General features: G+C 37.3%; 1 protein-coding gene across 9 annotated transcripts in view; it reads right to left on the minus strand.

Moving 5' to 3' along the window:
• Positions 1-4,919: 4,919 nt before the first annotated feature.
• Positions 4,920-12,775, minus strand: part of Tent2 (terminal nucleotidyltransferase 2) — a 57,262-nt gene continuing 49,406 nt past the window's right edge. For 6 of the 9 annotated variants that reach the window (XR_013044810.1, XR_013044811.1, XR_013044812.1 and 3 more), the window contains 3 exons: positions 9,979-10,070; positions 7,483-7,562; positions 4,920-6,313 (listed from right to left, as the gene is read on the minus strand). Coding sequence is in view for 6 of the 9 variants with exons in the window: in XM_076552070.1 (XP_076408185.1) it covers positions 6,239-6,313; positions 7,483-7,562; positions 9,979-10,070 (247 nt within the window). In the remaining 3 variants the exon portion in view is untranslated. Of the gene's footprint in view, positions 6,314-7,482; positions 7,563-9,978; positions 10,071-10,431; positions 10,551-12,775 lie in introns of all 9 variants that reach the window. The other 3 variants (XM_042261627.2, XM_016000332.3, XM_076552069.1) reach the window with 1 other exon arrangement.

A 12,775-nucleotide genomic window follows, 5' to 3' on the forward strand; every position in this document is an offset into this window, starting at 1 on the left:
TAGTCCAAGAGAATTATCAGCCGAAGCTGAGAAGGAATTGGCTCTAGTAGAAAAGACAATTCGAGAAGCACATGTGGATCGTGTGGATCCAGAACTTAAATGCATTCTTGTCATATCCCCCTCCAGACATTCCCCAACAGGTATTTTGATGCAGAGGGAAGATATTATATTAGAATGGATATTCCTACCACGTAAACCAAATAAGAAATTAAAGACTTATATAGAAAAGATCTCTGATTTGATTCAAAAGGGTAAATTAAGACTTCGCCAGTTGACAGGAATGGACCCAGCAGAAATTGTAGTACCATTAACTAATGAGGAAATTTCATCACTATGGAAAGATAATGAATACTGGCAGAGAGCCTGCAGTAACTTTTTGGGAGAGATTAACAACCACTATCCCAAAAGCAAGAGAATAGAATTCATAAAGAAGACTAAATGGGTCCTTCCTCACATTGTACGACAAAAGCCAATTTCTGGAGTCCTCACATTCTATACTGATGCAAATAAATCAGGGAAAGCAGGATATAAATCAGGAGACTTAAGTAAAGTGGTGCAAAGTCCATATAGCTCTGTACAAAAGACAGAACTGTATGCCATTCTTATGGTACTGATGGACTTCACAGAACCCCTCAATATAGTCACTGACTCTCAATATGCAGAGAGAGTTGTTTTACATATTGAAACTGCTGAATTTATTCCTGATAATACAGAATTAACTTCATTATTCATACAATTGCAGGAAATCATCAGAAAAAGGGAACATCCTATATATATATATATAACACATATCAGATCCCATACAGGTCTGCCAGGACCTTTAGCACAAGGTAATGATGAGATTGATCAGTTACTAATAGGTAATGTGCTAGAAGCTTCAGAATATCATAAGAAACACCATATAAATAGCAAAGGTTTAAAGAAGGATTTCTCCATCACTTGGCAACAGGCTAAGGATATTGTGAAAAAATGTCCTACTTGTTCCATCTATAACCAAACTCCATTACCTGCAGGGAGTAATCCAAAAGGTATACAAAGAAATGAAATTTGGCAGATGGATGTGTTTCATTTTGCAGAATTTGGAAGATTAAAGTATGTACATCATACCATTGACACCTATTCAGGATTTCAATGGGCAACTCCTATGAGTTCTGAAAAGGCTGATTCTGTGATTACACACCTATTAGAAGTTATGGCCATCATGGGAATACCTGTACAAATTAAGACAGACAATGCCCCAGCATATGTCTCCAATAAAATGAGACAGTTCTTTGCTTATTATAATATAAAGCATGTTACAGGTATACCACACAATCCCACAGGCCAAGCAGTCATAGAGAGATCCAATCGAACTTTAAAGGATATGCTAAATAAACAGCAACAGGTAACAATGACTCCTAGAAATAGACTGCATAGTGCTTTATTAACCTTGAATTTTCTCAATGCTAATGAGAAAGGAACAACAGCTGCGGAGAGACATTGGACGACAGACAAAACTCCTGAGCTAAACCAACCAGTTCATTTCAAGGATGTGCTGACCTCAGAATGGAAACCTGGATATGTTCTACGTTGGGGAAGGGGTTTTGCCTTTGTTTCTGCAGGAGAAGAAAAGCTATGGATACCAACAAAATTAATAAAAATCCGATTCGAACAGGAAAAACCCCTTGATGAAGAGAAGTAAAAGATCATCCACCAATGTGACATCTCTACAAGTTGTAAGAAAAATTTAACAATCAAAGGGTGGGGTAGGGTTCTGTTTTTGTCTTTCCAGGATAATGGAAATACCCATCTTCCAAAACTCATAAGGCCTTAGATATCCGGATGTTTATAGCAGAAAGGAAGAATCTATTGGTACCAATCTACACATGGTAAAATCTCACTGTCTAACATCTTTCTCTCTATCAATCTAGAAAAGTTGTGGTTCCAATTCAATTATAGCCAAGCTGGCTTTGGAGATGGAATTGGCTCACTCCTTCTCTAAACCCAAGCATATTGCTAAAAGAAAAGTTTAAGAGATTCTTCAGTCCCATATCAGAAGAGCCCTCTGGTGTGAGACAGAAGGAAACCAATAAAAAGGGACCATTGTCTTCTAAATTCTAATTCTCTCCATGCTTACTCTTGATTTCTCAGAATCCTTTCTTACATGCTATGTCCTCTTTAAATCCAAACCTCCCATTTTTGATAACAAATAAGTTTTTCCAATAGCAATCTCAGAAGTCACCAGAAGGAAGATGGGGCCCCAACAACAACAACTCTACCCAATCCAGAATGATGCCATGGTAATCATCATCATACTACACTTCTTGCCAGAATTTCAGACAATCTTACCCATTACTCTAAAACTTGCTGCAGAACCTACAGTTAGTCTAACTGAGATTTAACTATCTGAGCTTTCTCACAGTACCCAACAGAGATAACATCACCCCCTAAACGGCAGGAAGCAATTCTAAGAAAACGACGCCCCTTCTCCCTTAGGTTTCATAATTCTCAGGGTTATGGATGACGGTTGTAGGGTTGGGGGTGGAAGAAAATATTAACTCAGTATTGTAAAAAAAAAGGGGGGGGGCGGAAGAAATGGAACGGATAGGTATAAGATATGATGGTAAATCATTGTATATACTAGTAAACAAACTTGGTAAAATAGCAACCTTAGACAATTTGCACTGTAATTTGTACTGTTATAGATTCTTATATGTTGATACAAATGTAAACTATTTTTATACTCCTGTTTAAGATAATTTGTATATTGATACAAATACAGAACTATATTTGTTATAATGTACATATATTTCTACTCTTATTTGAAACATTTTTATATTGATACAAATGTAAATTTATACCTCTCATACTTTATATATGTTCTACTTCTGTTAGGATATTTGGTATATTGATATATATTTAAGATTACTGTCATATTGCATATCGCACTATATATTCCTACCTCTGTTATAAATATCTTGTGTATTGTCACAATTTTGAAGTCATCGTTCTTCACCATACATTTGCTTATAGACTGTTTACCTTATTTACGTGAAGCCTTAGTCCTTAGGTTATTTCGGTAGATAAGATTTATAGATTTATGGTCGCCTATGCCTGTCATCTCTATAGTTACGTTAGTTAGGTTATCCAGATTTACAGATACATAGGTCAGATGGACAGGTAATCTTCAAACACTTCATAGACCTAGAGAATATGGCATTTAAATAACTTAGAATTCTGTTGATGTGAGGCACGATTGCTCCTGGCTGCACCAATTGATCCCGAGAGAATGTTGGGCTTCTAAGACATTTCCATTTGGAAGTTTGTCTTTTTGGCACAAAATGGCCTACGGAGCAAAGAACTGCCCTTGCCTTGATGGCTGACAGTACAAATGCAATGCTGTCCTTTCTGGACAAGCGGGACACAAGGAAAGTGACCACTGTACTCTGCCAAGACAGGGTAAGATGGTCTTTCAGAAATCCTGCTTCTGAAAATGGTCTGTCAGATACTCTAGGCCTGTAGCCAATTTGAATGCACCAACAATGCTGAGAAACATTAGGTGACTGTCCAGGCTGCCAGCTGTCTTGGTCTACTCTTGCAAGACTCCCGAAGTTGCTTGCATCCGTCTACCATTTCTCAAGTACCATTATGTTCCTTCTCAGGTCTTTGATGGGATTGAAGACTAGCAGTTATAGTTACAACTTAGTATATATAATATCTTAGATAGAACATATTAAGTATTAGATTCAGGTTCTTTAGGATAGGACACCTTTGAATGATCTTTATAACATGCCGTTTACCTATGCTCTATACTTCTCTGGATTTTAGAATGTGTTTCTTGCTTGATATTGTTTGCATTGGTTGTAGTTACATCTTATCTAGGTCATTATCCCTCATTATTTCTGGACAATATTTGATAACCATTCCTTTGTATATAGTCTTGTATTAGTTTAGAACCTTCTTATTTAGACAAAAAGGGGGAGATGTAGTGGGTAGCCATTCCAGCTTGGATCTAGAAGCTCCAACCCCCATTGAGACTCTGGCAACTGTCACGCCTACGAGGCGGGGCGAGGGGAGGTGCTGGAAACCTGAGAGCTGGATCGGCAAGCGCTCACTCTGGGCGCGCTCTCTGCGCCTGGACCCTGGATGGTGGAGATTGATTGTGCAGAGCTCCAGAGAACACCGCTGGATTGCGATACGCCTTCCCCAGACCCCTGCGACCTATCCATTCCTTCATTTGTAAGTCATCCACTAAATAAATCTTCCTTTTAACTACGTGGAGTGGCCTTTATAATTTTCCCCAATACTTACCTATCAGGCACCGGCTAAATTCAATCCCCAGCACTGAAAATAAATTAAAAAACCCACCTCATGTATTAACAGCCCACTTACCTGATACAGCTAGACTGCTACAAGTACATGATCTTAGGTGCTGGCCCATTAGTTAGGATGTAAATTTATGAGCTTTTTGGCCTACTTGTTACAACAAATCAGCTCAGAAGCAGTAGGGTGGGGCCACTGAAAACCGAGAACAGGGTGGCAGTGCACGAGTCCACACTGTGGTTAATTCTGAGGCTTTATTAAAAGTCATACTGCTGCAAAGCAGAACACCCATCCCTAAGTGCCCACTATTTACAAACATTCCCTGGGGTCACCATTAAACTATCACACTCAATACACTCTGGGAAAGAAGAGCTGCACAGCATGGCGTAGCTCTCAGGAACATTTCCAAGAAAAAGAATTCATATATAAAACGCTTAACTGCATGAAAAGTACTACAGACTAGTAATCTAAAAAACTGACCCACGGGGAAAGCTTTATTCCTAATAAAGCCAGAGAAATATAGTGGTTAACGGGCTTAACCACAGAATTAGATCCAGGCCAGTTCAGATCCACCTCATTATAAAACCAGTGACTTTCACAGAAAAATTACACCTCAATAATTTCCAGGTATAAACTTTATTCCATTTGACAGCATACAAAAATTTGAACTTAAAAGAAAAAGAAAATATGCACCCTTTATAAGTCAAAGAAGGTGAACATTTTAGTTTTTCAATTGGTCTGCAAAAAATAGTTGAGTGGTACAAACTGTACCACCACAGGCCTACAAGAAGTCTGCAATCTTTGAAAAAGTTAAAACTGCCTTCAAGATGACTGTTTATATTTAAATTTACAGGTACTAACCAATTTACAAATATTTACATAAACTAAAAACAGTCTTAATAAACAGAATAGCTTGTATCTGAAGCTACTACTTTCATGTGAAAAAGAAATACTAAAAAAGATTTTTGTATAAACATTAAACTTTTATTTATAATTTTATTGTCTTATCTAAAACACTTGGTAGTGGCTTACTGCCTAAAAATTCCAGTTTAGATTATAATCCACAGAAATCTGATTCTACAAATAGGATATAATCTTAACTTCGATGTTTCAGTTTTCTGCTGTTTTTTATCATGAGGAAAATAAAACCAGAAAACCGGAGGTAAAGCAACAGTGTATACTGCACTATGCTCTCAGAAAGCATAGGAAACTTCATTTTCCCAAAGCGTCTGAGTCAGAGACTCAGGCCATTAGCAAGTCACCAACTGCTGTTAGTGCTCCTGTTACAACAGTGCAAATGTATGGTTTCATCACAAAACCTAAAGCAACCTCCAGTCTCTCCGAGCAAGGTGTGAAGAGCTCATGGGACACTGGTAGACACAGTCACAGACGGGCTGCCCCAGGGAGTCAAGAGAAGACGTAAGGCAATGGTCCAGTATTTCAGGACTCCACGGTGAGTTCACGGAGTCCAAGATTTCATTTGCTTCAAGTAACTCGATAACTGACTTGAATCTTCCCTTGACTAGAACTGAACTGAACAACTGTCTACTGCCAGTTACACTGTAAATATGTATTACTTAGATCCTTCGCAAAATTCCACATGCTTTGTCAGTATTAACATGTGGTACAAGTACTTAAAATTATATCAAAACCTTATTAGTTCAGGTAATTTCTCAAAATATATTTTATGCTGAAAAGTCATGCCATAATACTACTAATCATCAATGTAAACATTTTCAAAAATACATTTTTAAATCAAAGAGTTTATTAGGAAATGTCATAATAAAATATGTAATCTTTATATAAGTATGTCCATTTAAAAATAAAACAAAAACAAGAACAACATTAAAAATAAACCATGATGGAGGTAAACAAATGCATTGGGATGTAACTATTGTTCTTTATTTCTTGGAAGAGTTTAAGAATTAGAGGCCAGCTATCTCTTCAGGGTAGCAGCTCTCAAAGGCAGAACACTGTTCAGATCTCTCTTGTTTTTCAATCTCTGCCAGGACTAGGAAAGGGAAAAAAAAATAAAAAATTAATCTTAAAATACAAACTAGACACAGAACAAAAGACTGATTTTGAAAAGTTTAAAAGAATATTAGCAGTGGTTCTATCTACAAAGAAGTTTAGATTGTTTTTCCTAATTTTATTTCCCAAGGTACTTTATTATCACCAGAAAAGAAACAATTACCTAATAGTCTATGGATTGATTTAAAAAAAAAAAAAATGGGCACAGTGGTGGCAAAAAAAAAACTACAAGTAACAATAATAATGTAACTTACAGATTAAATTATTTCATCTAAAATAGCAAAGTACTCAATTTGAATTTAAGAAGGGGAAAAAGACTAGCTTTTTTTTTTTCCAATGGAAAAAACGGTATTTTTATGAAGGCAAGAGTAAATATAAAACTTGGTGCTTGCCCCTGCAAACAGTGAAAGAGTTCACAAGAAAAGATACTGCAATTCTTGTTCATGTGCTAAAAATCCAGGTCATGATTTTATGAAGACATTAGGTGTTCAAGTAACTAATAGTCAGCTTTACTTCTAACTAATCCTAAAAGAAGCTTACCCACTACCAAGAACAAGTAAGCAATAAGAAAAACTATGTTCCACTTTGCTTGTGGTGAGGCAAGGCCTACTTTGAAGAGAACTTACAGCACACTACTTGCATTTTAATTACATAAAAGTCTGTCTGTCCAAATAGTGGTTCTCTGATCTTTCCCTCCTAGGAAGCCTTCCCTCCTAGTTCTTACATATTTCTATCAATGCATTTTCACACTGCCATCACTGCTAACAAATACCTCATCTAGCAAAACTACTGATAAATAAATCAATACTGTCAACAGAAACATATAAATACCTTTTGAATTTTCAAAACTTATCAAAGATAAAATGTCATAGTGGGAGTAGCAGAAAAAGGAAAAAAAAGCACAAATCACATATCAAATCTTTCTCTTTAATAAATGCCCCAATATTTTAAAAAAGGACTACACTGAGTTTTATTTAGTCATTTGTGAGTTTAATAAGCTCCCTATTGAAAATATAAAACTTATAAATAATACCTTCTTTTTTTTTCTTTTGTCACATTAGTGGCTTTACTCTTCTAACTTTATTTTTTTCATTTTTAAAGCACACTAGTCCACTAACATCTCTAGAGTCAACAGGATACACTGTTTACCTTTAAAAACTGATCCTTGATCATATCAAATTTCTGCTTTTCATGCACAGCTCTGGCGGTATTAGTTCCATCAAAAGGTTCTGCATCAGGAAATGCACAGGTAAGAAAATTAGTACAGCGGGGTTTTATTTTTTCCCAGCACTGGGGATCAAACCTAGGGCCTCATATATGCCAGGTAAGTGTTCTACCACTGAGCTCTGTCCTCAGTCCAAGGACACTTTTAGATTAGGTTCAATTATATGAAACTGGCAGTATGTTACAGCCTCTGACTTATAAAAACAGCAAATTCATATGGTTTAACCTAGTATTTTTACTAGCACGCACGCACGCACGCACGCACGCACGCACGATTGATCTAGCTATGAGCTGTCTGGTAAGGTAGGTAGAATTCAAGTCAGAGCAATGACAGAAATGATCAGAGGTGCAACTGAGTAGATAATATCTCTAAGGGTTTAGCGATGGTAAGGACCTATCCTGAGGAGAATTGAAAGTTACATAAAGAATGAAGCACTGTATTTAAGAGAGGGAGGGGCACAATGCCAGCTGTTACAGAAGGGTAAGCTTGAACTCAATTGTAATTTAAAAACTGAATTTTTTTCCAGGAGGGAAAAGGTCAGGAACCTTTAAGTAGAGCAGTGGTTCTCAATCTTCCTAATCTGCCACCCTTTCATACAGTTCCTCATGTTGTGGTGACCCCCAACCATAAAATTATTTTTGTTGCAACTTTATAACTGTAATTTTGCTACTGTTATGACTCATAATGCAAATGTCTGTGTTTCTCAATGGTCTTAGGTGACCTCTGTGAAACAGTCTTTGGATACCCCCCCTTAGGGGCCATGATCCCCAGGTTGAGAACTGTTGGAGGAGATGTCACTACTGAAGAGAATGGAGGGCAGTGCAGTGTGTTATGATGTGAACGATGTTTAGAAAGAGATCCAGGAAGAACCATTTCCATGAGGAATCTGGCAAGGAGGAGAAAAAGAATCCCAAGCAGAGAAGACAGAAGGAAACAAAGCTCTTGTGTGTGCCCACTATATGCTACCTTCTGTGTCTATGCCCTCACCCACAGGACACAGCAGAAGAGGCCATATGTGACAGAGAGAGACAAGGAGGGGTGGATAGGACATACAGACCAAGTGACGGTTTTGTTTTGTTTTGTTTTGTTTTTAAACAAAAGGCTTACACAGGCTTTAAAGCTGAAAGGGAAAAATGAGAGCCAGAAGTCAAGGAAGTTTCTGAAAAGGAGCTAAGAGGAAACACCCAGAGAACACGAAGAAAGCAAAGAGCTACAATGGAGAGGTCACTTTATTCTGAAAACTCCTGGGCGGTAGTGGCACACGCCTTTAATCCCAGCACTCTGGAGGCAGAGCTAGGCAGATCTCTGTGAGTTTGAGGTCAGCCTGGGCTACCAAGCGAGTTCCAGGAAAGGAGCAAAGCTACACAGGGAAACCCTGTCTCAAAAAACCAAAAAGAAAACTCCTTAGTTTGTGGTTTTGGCAGGCGATTTTATCTTGTGTATATATGTGTGGGTGCAGTAAGATATGGAGTGTGCAGTCATAGGACAGCTTGAGAAAGCTGGTTCTCTCCTTCCGCCATGTGGGTGCTGAGGACAGAGCTCAGGCTGGCAGGCTTGGCAGCAAGTACCCTTACCTTCTGACCACCTCACAGGTCCTCTAGTTAGTCTGTATTTCTTACAGAGGCTGTTTAAAAGGATGTCATCCACTGTCAGAGAACAGTGGAGCTTTTCTACTGTTTTTAGGTTTTAGTAGAGGAAGGCTCTATGCCACACTGAATCAGGCCACATCATATACAGCACTTTATTAAAATGTTCAATTTTCAAAAGAACACAAGTAACTAAAACAATATACACTTATTGTCCAACATCAGTAAACCAAACACCAAGAAGATTTAAATTCATAGTCATGTACCCTTTTAAAATGTTGCAAAAAAAAAAAAACAAGTTAAAATATTCTCATACAATATTTACTACAAATGTTGACTTTTTAAATTCTTTTTCACCTCAAGATTTACAAAAATCTTCAATTTGCATTTAAGAAAGCATTTTACTTTTGTTTGTCGGGGCACAAGTAGTACTGGAGAGCCAATTCAGGGCCGTTAGGTGGAACTCTAGAAATTAATGTCCCACTAAGTCAAAGAATGTGTCTTAAGAATGTAACTACATATTAACTTATTTGAGAAAACAGAACTGTCTTCAGACCATTTTTAAAGTTAATTTGACTTCATAAATATGTATCACAAATTATATAGTTTTAATCAACTATAGTATGAAGAATGCAAGAATTGCTCAAATCTTACCAACTAAAATGTTCAAATTCACATTTAGTATTTCTCACAACTAAAGAACTTTAAATGCTTTTCCAAATTAAAAATGTAAAGGTAACAATATAAATCACTACATTATTTTAGCAAAAATAAAGTTGGAACTAGTCAGAACCATATGCTAACTAGATTGCAGACACTGGTCAGGGAACCTACCTTCAACACAGATGTATTTATTTCTCCATTCAATGTCTTCAGGCCTCGGGATGGCTTTGGCTTCACGAACTGAGATCATCTGAGTGTTCCAGCTAAAAGGAGGAAAAAAAAAACCAAAAACAACAACAACAAAAATGGCTGCTTTCCTCATTTCTCTTTGATTCCATCAGTTGGAAAGCTGACCCTGACTGCCTGACAGAACACTAAATCTTGCTCCACCCTCAGCACCAGTTCTCCATGTCCTTGTTTATTTATGTTTATTACATGTGACTCTGCATACCTCTCCCAAGCAGTTTAAGTTCCAGGACACTGAGATACTTCCTTAGCTGTTCAGCTAGTTCCTCAGTATACACTAGATACTGAATGCACATTTACTAATAAAGGAAATAGTACAAAAATGCTTCTTTAAAGTTCAAATAAGTAAAACACATAAACACTGTCTACTGCTAATACCTCAATAAGAATTTTTCATTGGTTGTGAGGTAATCTTGTGGCATTTTCTTTTTCTGATAACACTGCATAATTTTCTTCAGGTACATCTTATAGGATTTGTGATAAATCTTTGAAAGTAGCTAGCAGAAGCAAGGAAGAAAACAAAATTAATGTTTTCTGTTTTATTATATAAGCAGCAGCAGCAGTTAACAGCACTAATACAAGATTTCATGTAGCTCAGGCTACCTGAATTTGCTATGTACCTGAAAGGACCCTGATCTTCTGATCCTCTCTGCTCTCCAATTCACAATACCAATTTAGCATGCTGGGAACAGAACCGAGAGCTTTGTGCATCCTAGGCAAGCAGTTTACCAACTGAGCTATATATATATTCCCACATCTACTAGTAAAATATTTTGAGTGAAATAATTTTGTCTACATATTTGAATATAAATATTATCTGTTCTACAGTATCTACTAATTTTACATGGTTTTTAAAAGATTATAAACATTTATTTGTATTTCTGAGTTACTATAAATAAAAGCACTTTTCTTTTTTCCAAGAAACACTCCGAAGTATACAACCACCTAGCTAATATACAAAACAAAAATAAATCTGATGAGATGAAATCTTTTTGTCAACAATATTTGGCTTTCTCTATCAGCAAGCCAAGAAAGAATATCGCTTGGGACCCACCAACACTCAAGCAATTCTTGCTCTATGTATCAGAAAATCCCTAAGAACATAATCATGGGTCCTATATGGGAGGTTTCTGGAAATAGGATTAATTTTTAATTTTAAATATGTAAGGAATAATTTGCTGTTTGTGAAGTTTGATCATTGGAAAGTATCCTGCAAGCATAGTTTTATAGTCTTGCTTTGATCAAGAGCTGTACAGAGCATAGGATGGTAGCATGCACCTGTAATCCCAACACTCAGAAGGCAGAAGCAGGCAGATTGCAAGTTCAAAGCCAGCCTGAGATTGAGACCCTGTCTCCAAAGATCAAGGACCGAGGATGTATGTCAGCAGAGCGTTGGTCTGGCATGAACAAGGCCTTGGGTTTGAACCCGGGCCATGGAGGGGCATGGGGAAAGACAACTAGTATGGACATACATTCTTTAAACATACACGTGCATCTATACATCAAAACATATACATCATGTAAGTGGGTGGGGGTTGTCAGTGGAGACATTCTAACACTGGTTGTTGCTTACAGTAAAACGTAATAGATGCTTCAAGTACTGCAGTTCTGTGAGTTCCAAACAGAAAAGGAGGACTTTGCTCGATTACTACAAAATGCTTCCAAGATTTTCTTTAAAAATAGTGAGAAAATAGTGAGAAAAATTATATGACTACATACTGAACCAAACATGGTTACAATATTATATTTGTATCACTTTAATTTTTACCACTCAAGATCTTTTTGTTTGTTTTGTTTTGGTTTTGAGACAAGGTCTTACAAAGTCCAGTCTAGCTATGTAGTAGGGACACCCTTGAAATGCTGACCCTCCTACCTCCATCTTGTGTGTACTGGGAAAGCATGCCTATCCACCATGCTTGATGCTAAAACCTGGGGCCCAGGCTGTCCTCAAACTTGTGGTCCCTCCAGCCTCATCCTTTTCAACATATTAGCTTGTGGTGCTACAACTAGCAGTAACTTTTACTAATTTATCTTTATTAGATGTTTTATTTTGTTGTTTTTTTTTTTTTTTTTTTTTTTTTTTTTTTGTTTTTTCGAGACAGGGTTTCTCTGCGTAGTTTTGCGCCTTTCCTGGAGCTCACTTGGTAGCCCAGGCTGGCCTCGAACTCACAGCGATCCGCCTGCCTCTGCCTCCCGAGTGCTGGGATTAAAGGCGTGCGCCACCACCGCCCGGCTTTATTTTGTTTTAAGAGAGTGTAGCTTCTAGACTTAAACAATTTTTGCTTCTGAGAGTAAGACTTGGTGAAAAAAAAAATCAGCAATTTTTAAATGGTCATATGAAACTACTGCAAAATGTACTGCATATACTCAAACATCCCTTAGCAGACAGTTAATTCTTTGGCTTCCAAATAAGGATGCTTTTAATTGAATACAATTCAGAAGAAATCCTTACAAACACTTTAGCAGTGCCAGAAATCTCTTAAATGGCACCTAATTCATTACTTTGATCATCTTCTTGGCTGAGCTCCCTACAGTCCACTATGTGATATTATCTTGTATAAAATAAAGTGCTTGGCAGAAGTACTGTAAGAGGAAGTCTTAACATCTCTTTCCAAACATTAGCATCCCAGCTTGTATCATCTGACCCATCCAGCTATTTTCTATTCATGTTAAACTAACACAAAGCCTTTCCATCTACCTTCTGTGTCAGTACCACAAAGCA

The sequence above is a fragment of the Peromyscus maniculatus genome, chromosome 15 (assembly GCF_049852395.1).
Source record: "Peromyscus maniculatus bairdii isolate BWxNUB_F1_BW_parent chromosome 15, HU_Pman_BW_mat_3.1, whole genome shotgun sequence".
Taxonomy (NCBI): Eukaryota; Metazoa; Chordata; class Mammalia; order Rodentia; family Cricetidae; genus Peromyscus; species Peromyscus maniculatus.